This window comes from Carettochelys insculpta, chromosome 4 (assembly GCF_033958435.1).
Source record: "Carettochelys insculpta isolate YL-2023 chromosome 4, ASM3395843v1, whole genome shotgun sequence".
NCBI classification, from domain to species: domain Eukaryota; kingdom Metazoa; phylum Chordata; order Testudines; family Carettochelyidae; genus Carettochelys; species Carettochelys insculpta.
Genome location: NC_134140.1, coordinates 46,315,374 through 46,340,709, shown reverse-complemented (window position 1 = coordinate 46,340,709; position 25,336 = coordinate 46,315,374). Strand labels below are relative to the sequence as shown.

At 44.5% G+C, this 25,336-nt stretch overlaps 1 protein-coding gene and 1 long non-coding RNA gene across 2 annotated transcripts in view; one reads left to right on the top strand and one right to left on the bottom strand.

The window, feature by feature from the left end:
• Positions 1 to 22,471, top strand: part of YIPF7 (Yip1 domain family member 7) — a 60,921-nt gene extending 38,450 nt beyond the window's left edge. Inside the window, exons 7-9 of the mRNA XM_074992703.1 lie at positions 9,288 to 9,338; positions 10,049 to 10,087; positions 22,297 to 22,471. Coding sequence (XP_074848804.1) covers positions 9,288 to 9,334 — 47 coding nt within the window. The 3' untranslated portion in view covers positions 9,335 to 9,338; positions 10,049 to 10,087; positions 22,297 to 22,471. The remainder of the gene's footprint in view (positions 1 to 9,287; positions 9,339 to 10,048; positions 10,088 to 22,296) is intronic.
• On the bottom strand, positions 19,645 to 25,125 carry LOC142012466 (uncharacterized). Its single transcript, XR_012645351.1, has 3 exons — positions 25,112 to 25,125; positions 22,459 to 22,627; positions 19,645 to 20,265 (listed from the first exon to the last, which is right to left on the bottom strand). It is a non-coding gene; the product is annotated as an uncharacterized LOC142012466 (long non-coding RNA).
• Positions 25,126 to 25,336: the final 211 nt, after the last annotated feature.

The following is a 25,336-nucleotide window of genomic DNA, read 5'->3' as shown; positions in this document are numbered from 1 at the left end:
AATGTTCTGCTGCTGTCTTGTTGATCAATCCAAGGAAACATATTCTGTGTATTTTTTGTACGTAAGCAAGATTGCAGAAAAGAAAATATCTGATTCCTTTATCAGTTTCTCCTCCTACTGGAAACAACCCCCAGGACCCAGAACTTTGGCTACTGGGTCAAAAAGATGGGCCAGGATACTCTTTTCAGTAATTCATTTTGGGTTGGTTCAGTGAACATTTGCATCAGGCTTTGACTGTTCAATATATAAATTCATAGGGCTCAAGACTCAGCTTATGTAAATTGGTGCATTCTAGTGACTCTAACTGCGCTATACCAGCGGCACACAGATTCTAATGACAGCAAGGACTACTGTGATGCAGTAGGTCAGACTGAAAGGATGACACAGGCCATAGAATTTCATCCAATGATTTCTGAAGAATTATGGTCACCCTACTACATACACGAACACTATTGAACACAATTGCTTATGGTTGAACTAAGGAAATGGGCCCCTGATTTTTTTCTCTGTTAAAGAGTGAATTTAGGTTAAGGGATCCACACTATTGGATCCTAAGGCTGGAACAGCAAACCCAAAGCCAATCTCAATGCAATGAATGACAGCCTTATCATTTCAAGGCCAGCAAAACACCAGCTTTTAAATTTTCCATAGACTGGAGAATTTTAATTTGTATTGAAAGATAGAAATGTTGCCACATTTTTAATGAGGTGGGGGAAGCCTGAAAACAGATTCCTTGTGGTTCAGACAGATATCAACTACATGAAGCCAAGACTTGTAAGTAAATCAACTGACCACTTTTTAAATGTTTCTTGAGGTGAGAAATCACCACTACTCCCTTAAGGGAAATGGTTTTGTTTGGAGTTGGAACCTAGGCAGGTCCTTGGAAAACCAACACATGGTAATGAGAAGTAAAACAGTGCTTTGTCCCTAATGAAAATAGTAGGAATGTGGATAGTTTGTGATTTTTTAGCATCTTCAACATGAGGTCAGCTTTGAGAGGAGAAGCTTTCTGTTTTTAAGTCTCTTTGTTTAGATCAGCAGTACCAATTTATCCGTAATTTATAGGGAAACAGCTTAGAGCTTGTGGCTTGGACAGAATTCATTATTCAATACTAAGCACAGAGTTTACACCAGGTGCATGATAAATGCTGTACCTGTAGTTTTACCTACCAAAGACCTCTGTGTGAGCTGAAACTCTTTTCTAAGGACTTAACTGAAAAGCTTTCTAGCTACTTCTCCGCCACAAGAGTAGTGTTATAAAGCAGCAGATGGGGCTTCAGTGCAAGCAGCCCATTCCTGGAGGATCAACAGCCCAGGCAAGAAAGAAGTTAGAATCCAGCCATCGTGGCTACAGTGTGTTCACGTGGGTGGGGGGGTCTGTGGAAGAAAGGAGAACATTGTTGCTCTGTAGATGTGTGGGAGGGGAGAGGTGTCTGAGCCTGGGGAAAGCTCTGTGATGGAGAGCACTAGATGGGGATTTATGAGCATTTTGTACTCAGTCTCAAGTGTGTTCAGAGGGCAGTTGAAGGCCAGGTGGCCAAGGAGCAGCACGTGAACAGGCTGGAGGCCCAGACTGAGCAGCCGTCACACCTGTCAGTGCATTTTACCTCTGTGTTCCCCTGGCAGAACTAGAGGCCTTGGGGAAAGGGAGAAGGGGGTGGGGGAAAGTTCTGGACTTTCCAGAGATAGAAAAAAAGGATTGTGCTGTTGTTTCACTGTTGCTATTCCATATTCTCATTGCAGTCTGTTGGTCCATACCTCTTCCCTTACCTAGTATTCCTTTATATAAATGGGTTTAGAACTCTTCAGTGTGTAAAGGATCTCCGTGTCAGGAGCTTAAGGGTCTATTTAAGCAAAGAGGTCCAGTGCTCAGTCCAGAGGAAGAGATGCAGTCTGACTACTGCAGGATATCTGCCATCCTTTTTGTCCAGAAAAGAAGGGGTTAGCACAACATGCCTGTCAAGGGAATCATTTTATGTGCCCTTATTTCCTGTGGGGTAAATAATCAGTGCAAAGACTTGCAGACCCAACAGCTGTGGTCCTACCTACCCCCCCTTGTATGCCATGCTAGAAAACCACCACTCAAAGCACATTTTTAAAATAGAAATAAATACCTATCTCACACAGGCAAGAGGTCATTGAGTCTGCTCCCCTGCTCAGACCAAGCACTAGCCCTGACAGGTTTTTTTTTTTTCTCTCTCCTCAATCCATTTGCCCTAGAATCTTAAATGGCCTCCTCAAGGACTGAGCTCACAGCTCTGGGTTCAGAAGGCCAATACTCAAACCACTGAACTATAGATACAGTTTATTTAGGGGAAACTAATTCTTTCCCTGCATCTGTAAACACAGCGAGCATAAGCCTTGCATTATTTTTGTAGGCTTGAGTTTTTTTAGTTCTTAATGTGAAATTTAAAAATGATGGGCCATATACTCACCATCTCTTCACAGCACAACGTCAAGCACACACACTTGCCAGCAGCAGAGTCCCACAGTACAGCCCTACCTGCAGTGCTACCCACTGCCACATAACCAGAAGCAGCCCCTCCAACAATGTAGCGAGGTAATACTAAATAACATTGTAGCAGGAAGTGGCCAGCGAGAAAGAGGATGACATGTTCCCATAGCAACAATCCTTGTGTTTGCAACATAAATTTATGCTGTTCATTGCAGCATGAATGCCCCTTTTATAGTTGCTTCCACTGTAGAGATGTGATTAGGGAGCCTGAGTCAGCTTGGCTGCCATGTCAGTCAGGGACTAGAAATGAGGGGAACAGGACTGTAGGAAGGCAAGATCTCTGGGGTTTGCCTTGGGATTCTGCTTAGGAACCTCAGGCTCATTGTGGGGTGAAAAGTCTCGACTTCTGCTGCTTATCCACATCCTTCACCCAGCAAGAGGAAGAATGAATTGCAGATTCTGCACTCTGCAGCCAGTTTAAGTGTTGGTCTTTATAGCTCCCTTCTGCTTTTTTTTTCCCCTCAAAGGAGAAAATGACCCTATAAAAGTTGTTTTAAAATGAGTTTGCTGGGGCGTTTTCAGAGAGTGATTAGTTTTCAGTCTGTGTTTCACAGATATGGAGAATTATAGAAATAAGAAATGGAAAACACACATTAAGCTTTCTTGTTTATCTCTCTGCACTTGAAAGTGACTTCTGTACAGTACTGTAGAAGAAGTGGTGAAAGCATGAGTAAGCATGCAGGTCTGTGGGGCCATTTGAGGATGGCCATACCTCTTTATTGTCACACTCTGGACTGAGACTTTCAGGGAGGGCATTAGCTGTCTCCAGGGCTTCAACTCTCACACAGGGTACAGCAGGCAAGCGGGGCTCCAGCAAAGGGTCTGAGTGCCTGGCCCAGCAAAGGGAGTTCTGGGGATGCATGGGGCCAGATGCCATTCACCCACCTTTTCACCTGTGTTCCTGGGGTGGAGGAGAAAACCTGGGGCCATGCGTCCTCCACTGGGGGATGGAGTGGCCTTCCGCGGCCAGTGGGGAGTGGGGGAGTGGCAGGGAGCTTGACTCCCATGGGAATCTGAGTGGCTGGCATGGGGCCTTGGTCAGAAGGTGTGGGGCTGGAGGCTTGCCCGTGGATGACAATATGAAGCATGAGAATGTGGCAACAATTCTACATAGCCCTGGGCTAAGGGCTGCTGCCCACGGTGACCATAGAGCCCCGCAGGGGCTGGAGAGAGAGCATCTCTCAACCCCCCAGCTGATGGCCGCCATGGAGGACCCAGCGATTTCGACGTTGCGGGACGCGGATCGTCTACACGGTCCCTACTTCGACGTTGAACGTCGAAGTAGGGCACTATTCCTATCTCCTCATGAGGTTAGCGACTTCGACGTCTCGCCGCCTAACGTCGAAGTTAACTTCGAAGTAGCGCCCGACGCGTGTAGACGCGACGGGCGCTATTTCGAAGTTGGTGCCGCTACTTTGAAGTAGCGTGCACGTGTAGACGCAGCTACTGTGGTAAATAAGTACCACTTAGAGGTTTATGTCTTTTTATAAATAAAATTCTCTATTTAGAATACCATATATTGTACAGTATATCGAATGCACTAAGGCATCTGTTGCCCTAGGAACTAGAACCGGTCAAATTATTTGCTGTGAATAAATAGTCAACAAACATAGCCCATTTTTCAGTTTACGAAGAGTTTGCAAATTATTTCCTTTGACCCATCTTTCAGCAAGGTACATTTAAATATGTGCTTTTAGCTGGACTACTCACATGCTAAAAGTTAGACATATGCTGAAGATGGCTGCTGAATCGGGGACTTTATTTTATTGCTATTCATAATTCATAGTGTGTGACCATAATGAAAGATAAATTCTCATTATATTAAGAGAAGCAAATATTTCTGATGCGCTATGTCTACACAAGAAGCCTGTGTCAACAGAAGTCACCGTTGAAAAGAATGTCCCAGCAAAACTTCTGTGGACAGATTGCGTCTACTCATAAAAGCAGATCGCGAGAGCAATCTGCTCTGTCGACAGATGGCAGCCAGACTGCCTGGCCCTCTCACAACAGACTGGCTTACTGGAAGATCTGCAGCCGGGGCTGCCCACTGAACTGGAAGCCCTGTCTGTCAACAAAAGGGCCCTGGAGCATCTACACGACCGCTTTGTCGAGAGAACGCTGTCGAGAGAGGTGTTATAACTGAACAGGGAGTGGTATAACACTGCCAGCGGATGTGCTGGGTTTTGTCCACCAACTGTCAACAAAGTGCATTTTGTGTATAGACGCTCTGTGTTTTTTCCCTGACAAAAGCCCAGATTGGTGGGAAAAGCCACCCATGTAACCCTGGTGTATAAATACCCCTTTTGTATGGGGAAATACAAATATTCACTGAAGAACAGCCATTCCCCAAATATATGTGAAAATTTTACCATTAACTCTAGTAAATAGTAAAGGGTACAAACAAAACCAAATTGGACAATGGTTTGAAGTTAAAAAAAAAAGTTTGTGAACAGTATTGTTGTATTGTAATCAGTAGTTATAGTTTAAAACTGAGTTTTGTGCTGGATTTGGTAGCTCACAGAACTGATCCAAGGATATTGTTTCCCATCAAAGAACCAGTTTAAGCCCAAAGGTTTTTACATCTTAATAGCTGGCTGGAGACTAATCTGAAATGAATTAGTTTGTCTTGGTGCAGTTCCTCAAGGAATAGTAACAAAGAGGACTTGACTGCTTTTTCCTCAAGGAAGTTTGTCTAAAAGAAATACCTCCATGCTGATAGACTGATTCCTGTGAAATCTTGGCACCATTACAAAGGCTGCTGGATAGCCAGGGATATAAACCTCTTGATTTTTTTTTTTTGTAATTTGTTTGTTTTATATGTATTTAAAGCCTGGATAAATACCATTTAATTGCTTCTTAACTGTTATTTAATTAAATACATCCTTATTAAATGGAGCAAACACTAATACAATCTCATTTAAACTGTAGTCATTCCTATTTGCTATCATAAGGTTAAATCCATTTTCTTGCTTTCATTTCCCTACCCAGCAGTCACAGCAGTTCCTGGTACAGGTACATTGGTAGGCAGTGAGGGATCCATGTAGTACCTGTTTCTTTGTTAAATGTTGTACTGGTTTCTAGCCAATCTAGGTGGGCCTTTTATGGACATTACATTTAATTATATACAATATTGGCAGTTAAAGTATTAAAAATCAAAACATTGAAAGATTAAAACATTATTTTAATTGCCATTTTAATCACAGTAACTAATAGAATACCAATTTGAATTCATTCAATATTTTGCACATTTTGTAACCTACATTAATACACTTTTAGTTAGAGATGTAAATAAAGTTGGCAAACAATGCATCCTGTAAAAGAACAATTGCACTGATAAAAAGACATCATTGGAAACACTATTCTTTTTTCCATCACAATTATGTCCCATGTGTCGGAGAACCAGAGAAGAACCAATGTTCATCAATAGACTTTGAAGTCATCTATATAAAAATAATAATATATTTTATTTTACATAGGCTCCACTACTGCAAAACATGGCAAATTTTCTTCAAGTAGGGCCTAACCATAGGCCAGCTAGAATAACATAGATACTGTGGGAGACCAGGAAGAAGGTTGTGGGGTAAGTGTTGTGGAGTTCTACAGAGGCCCTCATTCCATGACCGCACATACTGGAGATTGAGGTCCCTGGGATCACTCATTAAAATCCGTCATGAAGGAGGTGTGTAATACAGCTAGTCAGAAAACAGAATTTCCATCCATTTCTTTTCACCTCAAAATGGGACAAAAGCCAAATCTCAGAACAGGAAGAAATTCTGACACATTTCAATCAGTTTGGAAACATTGAAATTACTTTATCAAATCAAAACATTTTGATAATGTCCAAACTTTATAACTTTTTTTTTCAGTCTTACTCTTTCAGGCCCTGCATCCTTAGCAGGGACACTTTCCTGAGGAGGGCACCTCAGCACATGCTAAACTTTAAGTGCATGTATGAGTCCCACCAAAGTCAGTCAGACTTAAGCATGTTCTTAAATGCTTGCCTGAATTGGAGCCTCCATTTTTGAAAGATGTTTATGTAATAAGTCTTCATCTTGTGCTCTGGATGTGCTTTTAACAAATAAAGTTAATGTATGCATGGATTTTAAGACAGAAGGGATCATTCAGTGTGACCTCTTGCCACAGGCCAAAGAATTTCACCCAGTAATGTGTGTGTCAATTGGGCCATTGCTATCTAATAAAAATAATAATCATAATAATGGACTGGATAGTCAACCATATATAGCTAAAAAGCTGTTTCCTTCAGTCCGTGATGCTCTAAAATGTAATTTAAAAAGGTTCTCATGGGACATCTTGTCTCTCAAATGCCTATTAGAAAGGATAGGTCTATAGCATTTTTAAAAGATTAACAGGTCTATGCCCTGGTGAACTAAGGTGAAAAGAAAGTATTAGAGCCAGCTCAACTTCAGAGAGAATACCCTCCCAACAGTTACTCTCATTTATATCCTCAGCTTCAACCTTTGGCATGTGCATAAGCCAATCACTATTCAAGAATTCTGATAGAAGTTAATAATGTATGTAATTGCTCTAAGTAGAGTGGATGCTTTTTGGACAGATGCATCAGAGCTCCTGTTCTGAACTGGGTCAGGATGATAGGAGAAAGGCAGAGTCCTGAGGTTAGGGTGTGAAGGAATGGAGAGATTTTTGTGTGGCTGACTGACGGATATTGTAGGATTTCAGTTACATCTAGTAAAAACATTTAGACTGAAATGGGCTTTTTAAGGAAACTAGCTTTTTTGACAGGGGACATTTTTGTCAAAAACATCAATTTTTCATAAAATTCAGGTTTTTGACATACATACACAAAAGTTCAATAACCCATGAATGCATATGACATTAGTGGTGTTCTGGAGATAGCCATTTAAACATATTGCTCTTTTCCTAACTTTTAAAACATGAAGTGTACACATCAACTTTGACTGTGTACACATTAGAAAACCAGTATCTTCAGTTGTTTCTGCACTCAAAAGACCTGATTCTTTTCATTGTAACTCCCATTATCATTAGTCATTGACACTCAACGCCTTCCAGGTCAAGCTCCACATTCAGAGAACGATACAAATGGTGGGCTAAATTTTCAGTGTGTGTGTTTCAAAGAAAATAAAATCCTGTCTTAATGGTATATAGTTTACAGAGGTATTTTTATAATGGATGTCTTATTAGTAATCACTCTCCATTTTCTACAATCAAAATGCACACTAAAAGAGAAAAAATTGCTTTTAGAATTCTAACAAGTGGTGTGTGTACTTAAGTATGCCTCTTTGAAACTGCAGTCAGAAGTGGTAAATAATGCCAATTCTTCTGCCTTTATAATGTAAATTGATGGAAGGGAGATTCACTGTGGATAATTAGATTGATTTTAGTTTTCCCACTTTATATATCTACAATTTTTTTGAAATGACTGCAGTAATCATATGAAAGATGTGAAAAGCTGCTAAAGATACTATTTCAGGCTAGACAAAACGTATAGTAAAAAGGTTGGCTTAAATAGAGAAATTCTGATAAATCATGAATTTTATTTCACATAAAAATTCATTTTGAACTATGAAATACAGTTGTTTTGTATCTATTGACTTTCTTTCAAAAGAATCTCTGTATCAAATTCCTCTCTGCCTTTGTTACCTTTCACAATGTGTGTTTTTAATACAAAACTCATGAAGACATATATACTTAACCTTCAGGGGGTTTACAAAAGTTGTAACAAAAGGCAGTAATCTGTGTAGCAATTTAGTTTTTGCTCAAAAGAACAAAATAGACTTACTGGAAAAATCTACATAGTGTGGGTGGTATGTATCTCAAGAGTTATATGTGAGTTTTACCACACAAGAAATGACACTTTTCTGTCCTGATCACTGAAACTGTCGGAATATTTTTAAAACTTCCACTACCAGTAGATAACATTCCTTGGTATTCTATTATTTGCCTTGTGTACTGCACGAATCAACTCCTCTGTGATATGCACTATACACACACACACACACACACAAAGACACATTCCCTGCACTGAAAGGGTTGCAATCTAATAGCTTGTTTTACTAATGTATGAGAATAAATCAGATATGGTTTATGTTGAGCTATCTCTGCAATGCCCCATACACTTTCATAGGAAGTGGTTTAATACTGTGGAATGTCTTACAGCAAAATAATTCTACAGAGAAAGGACGATGCTGCATTAATAGGCCAAGATTTTCAAAAAGACTAGTGATTTTGGGGACTCACCTTTCAACACTTCAGAGGGGTCTGATTTGCAGGAGTGCTGATCATCACTTCTGGAAAATCAATCCTCATTAACATGTCTGAAGTTAGACACTCAGAAAGTGAAGCACCTAAAATCACTAGTTAATTCAGAAAATCTTAGCCAGAGTCAATACTTTTCCTGTATTTACTAATGATTTTGACTATACATATTGACAGCTATGTACTAGGGCTATATTTTCTCTATACTAATTAATGGGTTTATAGCTGCTGGTGGATGCAGAATTTTTGCCTGTTACTAATTTAATCAATTTTAGTAGTAATGAATTTCTAGTATTAACTACAACTGTTATTTCCAAAATGTGCCTGTATTATACTGTTACTAATTTAATAAATTTTAGTAGTAATGAATTTCTAGTACTAACTACAATGGTTATTTCCAATATCTAAAACCAAACAAGATACAGTGAATGCATGCTTTAGAAATTGTATTAGAGATCATATTACTTTTGTTCTCCAGTCCTCTGACTCCTTATTATTTCCCTTCTAATTGCAACAGGAAAAACCACGGTGCAGAAGAGTATTAATCCTAGAAGATCCTACTAAAAAGGTAAGTTCAAGTCAGCATTCCATTATGAGTAAAAACAATACTGCTGGTGAATAACAGATTGGCTCCCGGGTCTGTGTACAACATGAGAACAAATATAGTGCTCAATAATCTGATAAATCTGCTAAAAAGCATCTAATCAAAGCAAAAGGACCTGGATGATAACAAACAGAGATTTTCCCTAGGTTTTCTTCATCTTATTTCTAATTCCAAGATCACATTGTTGCAGGTGTTCAGAGCAACTCCTTTGCCAAGCACAGCATTTCTGCTTCTGCTAGAGGGAGGGCTGGAGTATATGAGTTCCATGCTGGAGACTTATTCTGCACTCAGGCATCTCCTTATAAATAGGAAAAACAAAGAAATACTTTTCAGCCAAACCAAAAGAAATACATTCATGACACAAAGAATGGAATACCTTAACCTTCCCCCTCAATGGGATGTTGCCTCATTATGCTGGCCTCAGTGTGCTGGTCTTTTCCCTGTGGAGAGGACAGCAGCCTTCCTCTCAGAAGAAGCCTTCCCCCTGCTGCAGCTTAACTCCCATCTTTTCTCTTTCATGGTGGGCTGGGGGGAGGGTACATTAAAGGTCACAGGCAGCCCTTAATTGTACTCCACTGTCCCTAGCTGACCTGAGGTAATCTCTCATCAATTCATGATGGGAGAGTCTTTACCATTCTAGTGCTAATATACCTGTCTTCTACCACTTCTTACAGCTGTCATGGATGACTTGTCTCTCAAAGGAAAACACTGAGGTAAAAAAGTAAAAAGCTCTTCCTTTGTTTCCTTTCCACTGACTAGTTGTCATCATTTGATTGCTCCACTCACTATCTTTTCCCTTTCACTCATTCAGTTAAATCTTGCATTATTTTTCCCCTTTTTAATGTTTCCTATGCACTCATTTATGTTTTGTTCATCTTCTGTGTTTATTTTTTATCTTCTGTAAGGTTACTGCATTTCTTTCCCCTGTTTTTTAACTCCATTGTTTTCTCCTTTGCCTCCCTTCACATCTGTCTCTCTTCCCCCCACTCTATTTCTCTCTGCTGGCTAGCTTCCATTGAAAATACTGCAATATTTTTTCACAATATTTTTGCTAGCAAGACTTTACCCCTGACACAGAGGAAAAATAAGTGCTGTTTTGGAGATAGTTAGGGAGCTGGCACAACACCAGTGAATATAATCCATCCCTGGCGGTGGACAAACTAGATGACCTAAACAAATTTCCCTACATCTGTTTTCTATGAGTCTATGGAAACAGTAAGGGAAATGGACAGGATCCAAATCACCCGACAGTGGCATGAATATCCAACTTACTTATACAGGACTTTGTGGTCTTCCAGGACATCCAGGTTTGAAATAAAGACTTAGTTTTCTCTTAATAATGTTTATTTTGCACTTCATCTGGCATACATAAGAATAAGAATAAGAAAGCATCCTCTTGAATTGTTTTGCTAAATGTTTCAGTTTTGTTAAATAGATGACGCCAAAGGACAAATCTAGCTCCCTTATCTGCTGTGATGGAGATCTATGTGAGATCTTTAGACATTTCTGTGGACATGGGTGGATCCTGGATTTGCATCCTCTCTGCAGCCGTGAGACTAGCTGTGCACAAGGGAGCCAACAGATTTGTCATGCCCCTGTGCAAGGTGAGGGGGGAATTTTGTAGTCCTGGATGGGGCAGAGCCTCAAGTGGAAGGGGTGGGGCTGGGGACAGACAGCCCTGGCCCCTAATGCCTCCTCCTGCCAGGCAACCCTGAGAGCTGCCCAGAGTTCACTCTGGTGGGGCGTTAAAGGGCCTGGGACTCCAGATGTTGTCACTCCTGTGGTAGTGGTGAAGGTGATTACCAGAAGCCTCAAACTCTTTTGAATCATGTGCCTTCTTCCCCTCTCTTGCTCTCTGCACAACAGTGAGCCTGGCTGTGGAACACAGATTAGGATATGGATACACTGGAAGTGAATCAGGGCAAGAGGTTAAGGATAAGGCCCTAGCATTTATTGTCTCTTGTACTGGAGCAGCTCCACAGTCACTCTATTCCACTGGAGATATCTCATTCCCATTTAGCAGCACAGTATCCAACCCCATTGCTGGGGCCACATGCTCCCTCAAGATTTGAGCCCCACTGTAATGACCCAAGAGTTAGAAACACTTTCCTTCTTTATCTGACTGCAGTGCATCCAGTTAGTAGTTTATATGGACTTTGGTTTAGTACCCATGTGCCTAGGCATTAAAACTTAACCCGTTAGTTTCTGAAAGTCAATATTTTGTAAAGCTCACGCACAAAACAAAAAAAGCAAAACACATAGCAGGAACTTGCTTAGTATCTATCAGAAAAGTAAGGTGACCTCTTAATATAATTGTTTATTGTGGGAAACTGTATGTGATGCACAGGAGATCAGACACCATGACTGCAAAGCGCTCTCCTGGTCTTAAAGTCCATGAATAACTTGGAGTGATGTCAAGATCATATGTAAACATGGAAACTGGATAAGCAGGAAATTATGAAGACAATTACTATTAAATGCATTGGCACAATAAACCAGAAAGAAAGTTTCATAAGCCCTACTTGTTTGATATTTTTTGTTCTATTGCTTCAATTTATCAGCCACCTAACAAAACAAAATCCAGAGATAACTTGGTTGTGGTTGTTGTTGGTTTTAAACTACATGCTTATGAGAACTGCAGCTAACCATCTGATTAGAAAAAACACTTAAAGGAGACTATTTCCCAAATTTAAGGCTAACGTGTGCCATTTAAGTAGATCCCTTATGGTCCCTATCTTAAGTGTTTCATTTGCATGGCTCTTCATCAGCTTGCTGACATTGTCCAAACTGGCGTATAAGCTTTAATCAGAAATGGGTCTTTGCCCACGAAAGCTGATGCTCCAAAATATCTGTTAGACTATAAGGTGCCACAGGGCTTCTTGTTGTTTTTGAAGATAAGGACTAACTTGGCTACCCATCTGATACTATTCTTCAAATTGTTGCTTAACCCATTAATTTAAGTTTTAACACCTCAGCACATGGGTGCTAAGCTGAAGTCCAACTAATTCTCCAAATTAGTTACATTTGTATCTGCACAGTGCAAAACACCAGAAGAAATTTCTTCTACCTCACAGCACAGGAGGCAATAAACTGCCAAGCCACAGTTCTAAAAACATTTTATGTCAGGGCTTGAGACTTCTATTGTAATTTAAGTTGGCTTTTTACTGAGAATTTGGCAGCATTAGTCTTTCACTGTTGAGTGCTGGTGTGCAGTTATGTACTGCTCTACAATACAGATGTGTGTGGTTTTGGGGATTTAAAGTTCCATTGGCCCAGTGCTTTGCCTTTAATCTCTGCACAGATCTTATTCATGCACTTTCTCTGAGTATTTTTATTCATTAAAGACAAGCCAGAAAGTTGCCTGATGTATCTCTGCAGGGGAGCAAGGAGGTGTATTCTCCTAACTGTTCTACCCTCACCACAGGCACAGCACTTGGGGGTCAGAGGTAAAGCAGCTTTTTTGGACATTACTTATCCTCCCACACAGGTGAGCAGGAAGTAGAGGACAGGGATGGGGAAAGGATGGAGTCTTGATTTCTCTTCTAATATTACGATCAGTTCACAGTGGGACGTAATGTGAGCCTGATAAAGGCTGACAGTTAACCCCTGTCAAAAGCAAGGAGAGAAGCAAAGATCAAATTGTGTCTGTCAAAGTAATAGTTTGTTCTTTATTCTGTTCTTAGGGAGCATGGTTATGAATTGCCACTTACTAAAGGTAGAGTACCAAGTAGCATGTAACTTTGAATAGCTAAAATGACTGTAAACTTTGACAACCAGAAGATATGGATCAGCTACTTAGTCATGACCCTGGGACTGAGCTGAGAAAATCTTCAACCCAGGGTCACTGGTGCAATAGCATCTTTTGAAAGGAAAAGGAAGGGTATCTATTCTGGAATGTTTAGATACTGATTTGTGAAATGGCTTACATTGAGCAGAAGTCACAAAGTGGTCTCAAAGTTGCATGCTAGTGTAAATATAATGTTGTATTTAGCTACCGATAATGAAAGCCACAGAAAAATATAGCACAGAAAAGGGGTTAAAAATACATTGTCTAGAGCTGGACAATTACAGTTAGAATATTTACAGGAAGGAAAAGTCTCCCTACAAAGAAATCAATATAACTGCAAGTATGCACACGTAACTCTCATTAATATCAGTGGGAGTCTTGTCCCTTAACTCTTACAGCACTTAGGACAGGTAGGCTTAAAAGAGACAATCACCTTCATGATTTCTCCTAGACTGCCCCCACACTTGAGTTGAGCTCCCTGTAAATAGCGGAAAGTCCACTTCATTGTTCTCCTTCCTATCTCTCTTTAAAATTATCTCTTAACAAGACATCCACAAAAACCTAACAGCTGGGCTGCAGACGTGCTGATACCATTACAGTACATATCATACAGATGAGTAGTGCCTCATTGTTTCCTTGTACTCCTCGCTATTTCCCTCTGTCTCTTGTTTTATAGGTGGAGAGTAAAATACTAGTGGTAGAGAATGCCTTTTTCTTCAGTGTCTAATAGAACATGGTCCTGGCCCATCACTAAGGCTCCTACGAGCTACAGTAATGTAAATAAGGGATTCAATGATGAAGATGGGTAAACTTGTTTTCAGTTCCTTCGGCCCTGCTCCATCATCACCGCACCAACCCACCACGATCTAGACCTCCCACAATCCCTGCTCTATTCCTTTACCTGTCCACCTCCAACACAGGGATCTTACTATCTTCCTAGTCCTTGTGATACCATGACCCTAGCTAGACCTGCTCCCCCACTGAATTGATTCCGTCACGCTATCAGTGCTTCACTGCACCTGCTAGCATTTCCTTACAGACTTCCTACCAGATTTATATTCTAGCCAAACTCTCATTCTTCAGATGGTTCTTCCTCACATAGCTGGGTCAAGAACTAGTTGTGGATAAAGCGGGAATACGGGTCAAATGTCAGTGAAGGTATCTGCAATCCTTAGGGATTCAAACATGGCATGTGTTAGTGCAGTGATTGGGGTACTTTTGTATCTTGGTAACTGGACTACAGGAAAAAAAAAAACAACTTGTGGAGGAAGCAATGTAAAAGTATTACTTGCTGTAGCTGCACACACATCCAAACTAGGGCTGGAGCTATAATGCAGAGATAAGTTGATGTAAGGCAGCTAATTATGTCAGTAGCTACTGCAGCATGGTTGGGAGGAATAAACACAAGAGATGCAAAGGGAAGAATTAGGGAGGGAGAAGGGAAGGGGGAGAATGACGGGAAACTTCTGCTTTCTGGAGTGGTGCCTACTGATTTTAGTGGCTCTGGTGCATGTTTGTGGATATTTCAATAGACACTAGTTAGGTTTTATCCAAAATAAAAACTAAACTTTTCTCCTGAACTACCTCAAAAATCTCCCAGAATACAGGAAATTGTCTCAGGGTTTCAAAAGTGCCCAGGGATAAGGAGCTCTTTATTTTACTTGCTCATTTAATATCAGAGCAGATTTTCTGGTCTGGTCAAATTTAAATGACAGTTTTTATTGGTATGGAGGCCAGAAGCCACCTCCTGCCTCACCTCTGCACATTGTACACAGAGGCACAGTTTTGCTTAACTGGCTAGCAACCTGCATGAGACAAAAATATGGTGATCATATTTCCTGTAGAGCGAATGGGACTTTCTAGCCTAGGGGTCTACTCTGAGACAACGCTATAATTGCGAAGTAAAAAAACAAAAAAAAAGATCAAAAAACCCACTCCTGATTATTTTTCAATAAACAGTGAACATCTGGAGCATTACATCTAGTTTTGCCGCCCCCCCCCCCCACCTCTGTATCGAAAGGCCATGGATGTGCTGGAGCAGGTTCAGCGGAGGGCAACAAAGATGATTAAGGGGCTGGGGCACATGACCTATGAGGAGAAGTTGAGGGATTTGGGCTTATTTAGTTTACAGAAGAGAAGACTGAGGGATGATTTAATAGCAGCCTTCAACTTCCTGAAGGGGAGCTCTAAAGAGGATGGAGAGAAACTGTTCTCAGTGGTGTCAGATGGCAGAACAAGCAGTAATGGTCTGAAGTTACAGAAGGAGAGGAGTAGGTTGGATATTAGGAAAAATTACTTTACCAGGAGAGTGGTGAAGCAGTGGAATGTGTTGCCTAGAAGGGTGGTAGAATCTCCATCCTTAGAGGTTTTTAAGTCCTGGCTTGACATAGTCATGGCTGGGGTGACTTAACTGGCATTGATCCTGCTTGAAGCAGGGTGCTGGACTCAATGACCTCTTGAGGTCCGTTCCAGCTCTGTGATTCTATGATCTTACAGTAAACATGTATCACATTATAAATCATTGTGTGTACACTGTTCTTAAAATAGGGGTTACAAAAGGTATGGTTTGACTTTATTTATTAAGGACAGTCCGATATTCCCATGCATTATGACTCTTGAATTGAGTTTTTCACTGTATTTAAAAAAAAAAAAAAGCTCTTCTTGATATTGTGGTTGCTGACCCCTGCCCTAGTCACTTGCAGCCCTGCCCCCAGTGCTACTGCAGGTTGCTGTAACCCTGTGAGGGCCCCCACAGAAGGCTGTTGTCCATTATTGAAACCCTGTCCCCTCCCCAGCAACAGGCTAATATCTTGTTCTCCCTGCCCAGGCCTGCATCCTGCCTCTGCAGGTGCTGGCATTGCTACTCACCACACACAAACTCCTCTGCGCTGCACCCCACTTTTTGATGGTCAAGTTGGAAAGAGCAAACTGGACAGATGCCTTCTTTTGAGAAAAAATAAAAAGTTGTGTCAAGGCTTTGAAAAGGGACTGTCCCAGCCAAAATGGGCCATAAGGTCACCCTAGACAAAAATTCTTTCCCCATCATGTAACCTATCATAGCAATATGATGAAATGTTTCATCTGAGATGTCATGACAACCACCAAAATTAGTAGGTTCTCCTATCCTGATTTCCTACTTTAGCCACTGAGGATCTGTCCAAGAGCTGGGATCTTTGTACAGTTTCTAAGATCTGCAGAATCAAATCTCTGGGGCAACTACTGAAGCCTTATGAAAACTACCAGGTATGTTATAGTTGGGGGAACCAGCTCAGCAAGAATCCTGCATGCAGACTCCAGAGACTAAGGTACCAGCTCCCTTCCAGCTCTACAAATGTTCCTAACATCACATGAAACTTTGGAAAGTGAGGGGTGCAATGGGGGTGGATGTAGGACCAGTTTTGTTGTACCATGCCAGATTTTCCTGTGACAGAATTTGCACCCTAATCCCTTATTTTCCTCTGGATTATTTGCATTAGGCCTGTACTTCCATTAGAATACAGAGAACATTAACTGTTGTGTTCAAAGAGGTCCGTACCTTTATGCCATCAGACACAAAGAACATTCCCCTCACTAACTGATCACATAATTTGCTTTTGTAAACAGGACAAGGGAGAATCCACTTTGATAAATGTTCTTTTCCACTGGCTCATCTCAGTCTTCACTTAGAAGTGCTAAGTGAATAGTAGCAGAAATGTTCTTTCTTTTTGTTCCGCTATTGGTTTTAAATGGTTTTGTACAAGGAAATCAGACACACTGGGTCAATTAGATTTTTCAAGTTACTTACCTCTGGAAGTTCATTACTTCAGCTTCATTTCACTGGTCTTTCAATTTTAGCACTGTATAAAATATCCCCGACTGCTAAGTGATATGATGTTGGTCTAGCTTTCTTGTTTTTCCAATATTCAGGGATACTCCTAAATAATCCCAATCTCATTCCATTATAGTCTTGAGACCCAGTCTAGGTGTTTTAATAATTAGACCTTCCCAGGTAGCAGAAAACATGAACTTTGTATCCTTAGTCAGCAGCTGTGATCCCAGCTGGGTATGTTTATTATAAATGAAAATGACTCCTCGAATTTCCATTCTCTGCATGACCAAGCTTGGCATCAAACTCAGTTTCTGGATGCTACTGCAAATAAACACTAAAGTCTGTCTGAATGCTGGATCATAAAGACTTGGACGATATAATGTACCATAATGATATATTTCTAATCAGGCTATTTATGCCACTAAAAGATGTTTTAAATGAATCATAACTTGTCATTTGAATATAAATGAGACCTAACTCAGACAAATCTCTTGTGTAATGAGCATATGCACCACGAGAGTGGAAATGAAGTGAAATATTTGTTTCTGAGATGCAGGTGATAGAAAACAATAGGGGCATTGTTGACCTGTGGTGGTGAGAATGTTTTGCTGCTCATTTAAAAAAATCATAATGAGTTCTATTCCTAGCTCATTATAAAACCAACAAAATGTGCTTATATGGCATAATTCAAAATAGCTGCAGACCACTTTTAGTCCCACTTAAATCGAATATTGCGGCTACGTCTACACTAGCACACTACGTTGAAGTAGCCTGTTTCAAAGTAAGAACATCAAAATAGGCTACTTCAATGCATAGCGTCTACACATCCTCTAGGGCTGGTGCTGTCGACGTTCAACATCAAAGTAGCGAGAGGGAACGTCGAAAGGAGCCACCCAGGAAGGCAATGTGGAGCGTCCACACACACAAGCAACCTCTTTCAAAATAAGGGGCCAGGAAAGCCCACGGACCGGGTCACAGGCTGGACTAACCCTTCTGGGGCAACAGCAAGCTGCTCCTTTAAAGGTCCCCTCCCCAACACACCTGGCCTATACAGCACACGGTCTGCAGAGCAGTAGCCACTCTCTCGCAGACCAAGTCACAGCAGATATGGACACCCAGCAGTAGCAGCAGCAGCGGGAAGAGGAGGCCCTCCAGGTAGTCATCCAGGGGGCAAGAGCCCTGCTACGTGCTGCCCGGGAGACCGCCCAGTGGCTCCTGCCAGAGGAGCCCTCCCCGGAGGCAGATGGGGATGCCCCTGACCACCGGGCTGCCCTCTTCCTCCCCCACCGGCTGCTCCCCCGCCTCTGGAGCTACCCCACTAGCTCCGAGTGGTGGGAGCAGCTCATCATGCAGGAGTGGGACAATGATATGTAGCTCCAGAACTTCCGCATGCGCCGGCAGACCTTTCTCGAGCTCTGCCTGTGGCTCACCCCAGCACTGAGGCACCAGGACACCTAGATGTGGTGCGCCCAACCCGTCGAGAGGAGGGTTGCAATAGCCGTCTGGAAGCTGGCCACTCCAGACAGCTATCGCTCCATGGGACACCAGTTTGGAGTGGGAAAGGCCACAGTCAGGGCTGTCATCATGGAGGTAAGGAAGCCCGGGCAGGTGCCCAGGAGGGCGGCCTGGGGGAAGGGCCCTGGGGCACCCTGCACAGCTTCATGGGTGCCTGTGTTCCCTCCCCACAAGTGGTCTGTGCGCTTAACGCCATGTTGCTCCAGAGGGTCATCTGACTCAGGGATCTGGACACAGCCGTCACTGGATTCACCTCCATGGGGTTCCCAAACTGCTTTGGGGTCCTGGATGGGACCCACATCCCCATCCACGCCCTGGACCACAGCAGAGGAAGATACATAAACCGCAGGGGGTCCTGCAGGCCATGGTGGACAGTCGGGGCCACTTCCAGGACATGTACGTGGGCTGGCCCAGCTGCACACACGATGCCCGTGTTTTTAGGAACTCAGGCCTGTGCCACTGGCTGGAGGCAGGGACCTACATCCCTGGAGGGAGATCCCTCTCGGGACACCACTATGCCCCTCTGCCTCGTGGTGGACGCGGCCTACCCCTTCCAGCCCTGGCTCATGCGCCTGTACACTGGCCACCTCAACGCCAGCCCGGAGTGGTTCAACGCCTGCCTGAACCACGCCCGCCAGTTGGTGGAGAGGACATTTGGCCATCTGAAAGGCCGGTGGCGGTGCCTCCTTGCCCGACTGGATGTCAGACTCCAAAACATCCCTCAGGTTGTGGGCATGTGCTGCATGCTCCACAACATCGTTGAGAGCAAGGGGGAGGCTTTCGTCCAGGGGTGGGTGGTTGATGCCAACACGGGCTTCCCCCAGCCAGCTGCCGCACACAGCCACCAGGCCCACCATGAGGGGGTACAGGTCTGTGAGGCCCTGCGGGCCCACTTCGATCAGGGAGACCCCTGAGCACCTCCCTGGACTTCCCCAGAAGACCCCCACACACACACAGCCCGCACACCGCCCCCAACACCCACACACCACCACCCCCAACAAGCACACGCCTCCAGAGTTTTGGAAAATAAAACTTTTTTTTTCCTGAAACCTGATAACTTGTTTTGTTCACAACAGAAACTGCAACCAATATACGAAAAGGGGGACAACTATATACATGGGGGCCAACTATATGCATGGGGGCCTGGTGGACGGCTCGGCCTTTGGCCCATCAGTCTGGGGTGGGGATAGAGAGGTGCAACCCCCGGTGGGTACGGCTCGCGACCCCCCCCCCCGGTGTCTGCGGTCCCTGGTGTGGCCGGCTGGGGGCTGGGAGGACCGGCAAGTACGGCCAGGATGCCTCCACTGGCCGGTCTTCAGTCCCAGTGGGCTCTCTTGAGCTCGCAAGTGGCGAGGCGGGTGGAGCGGCAGGTGGGGCAACAGGTGGCGAGGCGGGTAGGGTGGCAGGCGTTGCAGCAGGGGGGACCTTGGGTGGAGCAGCAGGGAGGGTGGGCCGGGTGGCAGCAGGGGGTGGGAGACGGGCGACAGCCTCTCGGATCGACCCAGCTATGTCCCAAAAGACGCCCATGAAGTCCTCCCATGCTGCCCACCGTGGGGTGGACTCCTCCCAGTCAAAGTGGAGTCTCTCCTCTGCCACATCCATCTGCCGCCAGAGAGCTGCCAGGAGCTGGGGGTCCACAGGGGCCATCCCTAGAGTCTCGCGGTGGCAGGACCATCCCGCTGCCCTTGGGGATGTCTCCAGGTGCTGGCAGTGGCTGACCTCCGGCAGGCTGTCGGGGACGATGGAGGGTGCCTGGCTGCCTGGGGCATCGGATGCTGCAGCTGGATAGAGGGAGAGAGGGAGGGGAAAGCTATTAGTACAGTGCCCTGGCCCTTGGCCCGTTCCCCCCGCCCTATCTTGGGTGCTGGTTCTCCGTCCCCATCGGCGGGTGTGATGTCCCTGTTGGCTGTCGTCATGGCATTGTCCCCGAACCCCCGGGGTTAAGGCTGAGTGCTGTCCATGGGTGCGGGTGCTGACGGGCGCTGATGGCCATGCCACCATCCTGGGACTGTCCTATGGCTGGGCCTTTGTGGGTTGGGGTCTGTTGGGGGTGTGTGAGGCTCCTGGTTGTGTCTGGTGCCCCTGCCATGTGGCCCATGGGTATGTGCTCTGTGGGGTATGTACCTGACCATCCATTGCTGCAGTCGGGGGAAACCCGGTGGGCGGACGCCTGGCTGGTGCTCCAGGAGGGGAGGTCGATGAGGAGCCCTTGCTCCTTGCTGCTGGACCCCTCCTCCGCTATCCCAAGGGGGGGTCCTCGGGTGGGCCCCAGGGTGTGGGGCTGGCCTCCAGGCTGGACTCCTGCTCCGAGGCCTGCTGGGGCTCGTCAGCCATGGTGTCCAGGGTGGCTGCGGGGGGGAGGAGGTGTCCCGGGGGCCCAGGATGGCCCTGAGTTCCCTGTAATAGGGGCAAGCGGCAGGGGTGGCCCCAGACCATCTGGCCGAGTCCCGGGCCCGGGAGTACCCCTGTCGCAACTCCTTCACCTTACTCCGGATGTGATCCAGAGTGCAGGCAGGGTGACCCCGGGCAGCCAGGACCTTGGCCAGTCGGGCAAACGCTTCTGTGTTCCGCTGCTTGCTCCCCATCATGTGGAGCACCTCCTCCTCACCCCAGACCCCAGCAGGTCTTGGAGCTCAGCCTCCAAACAGGAAGGTCCCCGCCTCTTTTTGGCCCCCTGCTTGGCTGCTGGGGGTGCCTGGGTCCCCTCAGGAGGGGAGCCCTGGGGGTACTCAGGGGGCTGGCTCGAGGCCATGGGTGGTGGCAGTGCAGATCAGGGCCTCTGGAAAGTGTGCAGGGCTAGCACGTGCATGTGCTGCTGCCTGCATGCTCTCAGCTTCCTGCCACAGGAAATCCGGGTCCATGGTGCTTTAAAGGCTGCTGTGCACGGGGACCATAGAGCCCCACAGGGGCTGAACAGAGCGTCTCAACCCCTCAGCTGACAGCCACCATGGAGGACCCCACTATTTCGAAGTAGCAGGATGCGGATCGTCTACACACACCCTACTTCGATGTTCAACGTCAAAGTAGGGCGCTATTCCCATTTTCGGATGGGAATAGCGATTTTGACATCTTGCCGCCTTACGTCAATTTCAACGTCGAAATAGCACACGGCGTGTGTAGACGCGACGGGTGCTATTTCGACGTTGGGCTGGCTCCTTCAAACTAGCCAGCTAGTGTAGACACACCTGAAGGTTTAAATGAGATTTATTTCATACACAGGCTCTGTATTAGCACTCCATATGGAAGAACTTCACTCATTAGTAATCAGAAATCAGACCTCTATAAGAAGAAGGGGGCAGGAATTAAAATTACTTTCCCCTAAATTCTGTAGAGTACGCTCTGAAACAGTTGGAAGGTTGATGGTTTTGATGTTGTTTTCCTAGATGATATTTTAGTGTGTTCCAAAAGTGATTCATTTTCTCTTTTCAAATCTAACAGTTAATATTTCACTTTCTGCCCTCTGTGTGTGTGTATCTCTTTGGGCTTTTAGTGCTTTTTTTTGTATGATTCATTGGTATTTTGGTCTCAATATGTAATTCAAGTGTAGAGAATCCCCTCAGGTCTAGGAAGGATGAGGAATGGGAAGTGAAGTTATTTTATATATCAGAGTTAAATTTTTAGATGATTATTCCATGTTGTAGTACTCACTGTGCTGTGTCACACTTCAGAATATAATTTTGGAGTGAAGTGGTGCTGATATATTTTAAAGATATTATTTCTCAAATCCTTGAGTTAAATACTATTGATAGCAATGGACGTTTTGTAACTGACCAGTGTTGGCCAAGAATTCATCCTATTTTTTTGTTTTCCAGGCCTTTGTGGGGGAACGGACCTTGTCGGCCCTCTGACCAGATTTCTGCACTGCCAATTTATTGCATGTTTAACTTGAACTCTCTGCACTCGTTTAAAAAAAGAAACCAAAATTATTTTGACCTGCATTTATTATATGTCTTCATATTCCCCATATCCCTTACCCTTTTTTACTTCAGCATCCCCTCAGCATAGACTCTCTGCTGTTGTTAATTTAGTGTAGCTCCAATGTCTGTCATTGCTCCCAGTGCAGCAATAATGACTTGTTCTGGACTGAAAATTCCTCTGTGAAATACTTGGCTCCATTCAGTGTACTGAAAGTTGAAGGCCTTGCTGTCAACAAACCAATGAGAACAATAATAGTAACTCAAGTTTTTAAATAAAATGCTTTCACGAAAATAAAATATCGTTTTCCTTTTTTATGAAGGCTGCATCTTCATTAGTCTCCCTTTTGGAAGGTGCACGTAAATACAATGGTTTGAAAATGCTAATGAGGTGCTGATGTGAATATTCACTTCTTGTGGCAGATCACAGTCTGCAGCTGACAGATGCCTGGGGGAGGGGGAACATTTTGGCCATTGGAGGAACCCCTTTTTGTTCCCCTTGTAAGTTCCCAGACAGCGCAGTCCAGCAGGCTGCATAGGCAGGTGGGGCTCATCAAGGGTCAACCAGCATCAGGCTGTAATTGAAGCCCCTGGGGCCAATAAAGGCCTTCAGGCTTTTCTATAAATGGCTTTCCCAAGGCACCAGTAAGGAGGGGCTGGGTGACGAGACGAGACGAGACGAGACGGTAGTGGTAGGGTGAAAAGGCCGAGGGAAAGAGAGTTGTTTTGGGGCAGGGGCAAAAAGCTCCACTGGCTCCCTCCTTGTCTAGGGTCCCTGGGCCAGCGTCCAGGGCATTGGGTGGGACTGGACTCCCCGCTTCCTCCCACCACTCTCCCTGATAGAGCTGACCAACTGGGGTAGGGCCAGAGCAGCTTGAGGCTGGAGGAGAAGGGAACCTCCTCCACCCCAAATTCAGACAGGCTTATGATGAACATGGCTTGGTAAAAGGAGACCCTTGCTTTTGGGAAGTCCCAGGGCAATGAGGTGGTCTCCCTGAGTCTCTGAAGCCCACAAGGAGCTGCCTGGAAGCACAGAACCCTTTAGGGACAGTCAAGGGGTCTGTCATGTGCTTCATTTGCATAATGGTCATCACTTGCCATGTTGAAAGTGGTTCTTTCTAAATGTTAAACTGCTGTGTAGATGGGGTTCCTTCAAAAGAAAGTCCCACTTCTGAAAGCACACTTTTTCCTAAAAAAAAAATCAGGAAGAAGAGGGCTTTTGAAAGTGGGGCTTCCTTTTGAAGGAACCCCATCTACACAGCAATTTTGTATTTCAGAAGCTGCTCTTTCAACGTGGAGAGTGGCCACAATTATGCAAATGAGGAACTGCATAGTCATATCAGCACCTCATTAGCATTTTTGATCTGCTGCATTTACCTGCCCCTTCCAAAAGGAAGTGGCAGTGTTGATGCAGCCAAATTGAAAGGTTTAAATCTGTAGAATAGAAATGACAACTCCTGGACAATATTCAGGCAAAGACAGCTGAAGTTAAGATGGCTGTCCCACCACAAAAGAGTACTGACACACCATCGGTGGAGGAGGAGATAATTCAGGGGGGACACGGGCAGCTGGTCACTTTTGGCATCAGACAGTGCTCAACTCCTGCTCCCAAACCTCCAACCATGGTACTGGGAAACTGTTCTGCTGTTCTGGATACCGGAGATACAGGAGATAAAGAATCACCCCCTACAGCAGAAGCACAAAAGTCTTGTACCCTCAAGGCTGGGAGGTCTGCTGCCACCACTACAAGGAAGAAACATAGAGTAGTGATAGTGGGAGACCCTCTTCTGAGTGGGATGGAGGCACCCATCTGTCACCCTGACATGTTATCTCAGGAGGTATGCTGCCTGCCAGGAACCTGTATCAGAGATGCTTTGGAGGCATTGCTGAGGATTATCCAGCCTACTGACTACTACCCCATGCTACTCATCCATGTCGGCATGAATGATACTGCAATGTACAACCTTGAGCATATCAGCTGTGACTACAGGGCTCTGAGAGTTGGGGCCACAGGTGGTGGTTTCCTCAATCCCTCCTGTCAAAGATAGGGGCCCAGAAAATGACAGGTGCATCCTGGAGGTAAATGTCTGGCTGTGAGGATAGTGTCACCAGGAGTGCTTTGGTTTCCTCGATCATGGGATGCTCTTCCATGAAGGACTGCTAAGCATGGATGGAATTCACCTTTCGAGGAACGGGAAGAATATATTTGGATCAAGACTGGCTAACCTAGTGAGGAGGGCTTTAAACTAGGGTCGATGGGGACAGGTGACCAAAGCCCACAGGTAAGTACAAAACCTGGAGATGTGGGAGTTGGGTTGAAAAGGGTGGGGATAGAGGGCTATAATAGCAGAGAAAAAAGGGGGAGTAGGCAGAACTGGGAGGCAAAAGCAAATCAGGGAGTGTAGAATGTTGTTTTGCTATCTAATAGTAGAAGTTTTGGGGTTTCATCTTAACTTTTTCTCAACTCAGTCTTAAACTCAACAAACCTGCCAGAATTTCTCTTCACATTCTATCCTCTTTCACATTTTAGTCTTGGTGGGATTTGTAATTCTCAGTGTTATTATTCTTCGAAGTATTTTTGAAACATACCGAATTGAAAAGCAATCCTGTTCCACATCACATACATGCTGCCAGCTTCATTTCAGTCATCTAATTCACTCTCATCTATGACGAGGTTATGAAAATCTCCCATTATTACTCTGGCTCTCCTGACCTTTCATATGCTGCTTCATTTATTCAGTCATTTCACAGTCCAGCTGTTCTCTTTTGGTGCAGGTGGAGTACATACTATTTCTGTAGCTTAGTCCATGAAACCTCTTCAGAATCAATCCCTAATAACACTTCAACACTAGTAACAATTGGTTTCTCCACCATCCTGCCTGTAATGAGAAAACAAATCCAGGTCTGTGTCACTCTGGAATGCAGAAAATCATGTAGA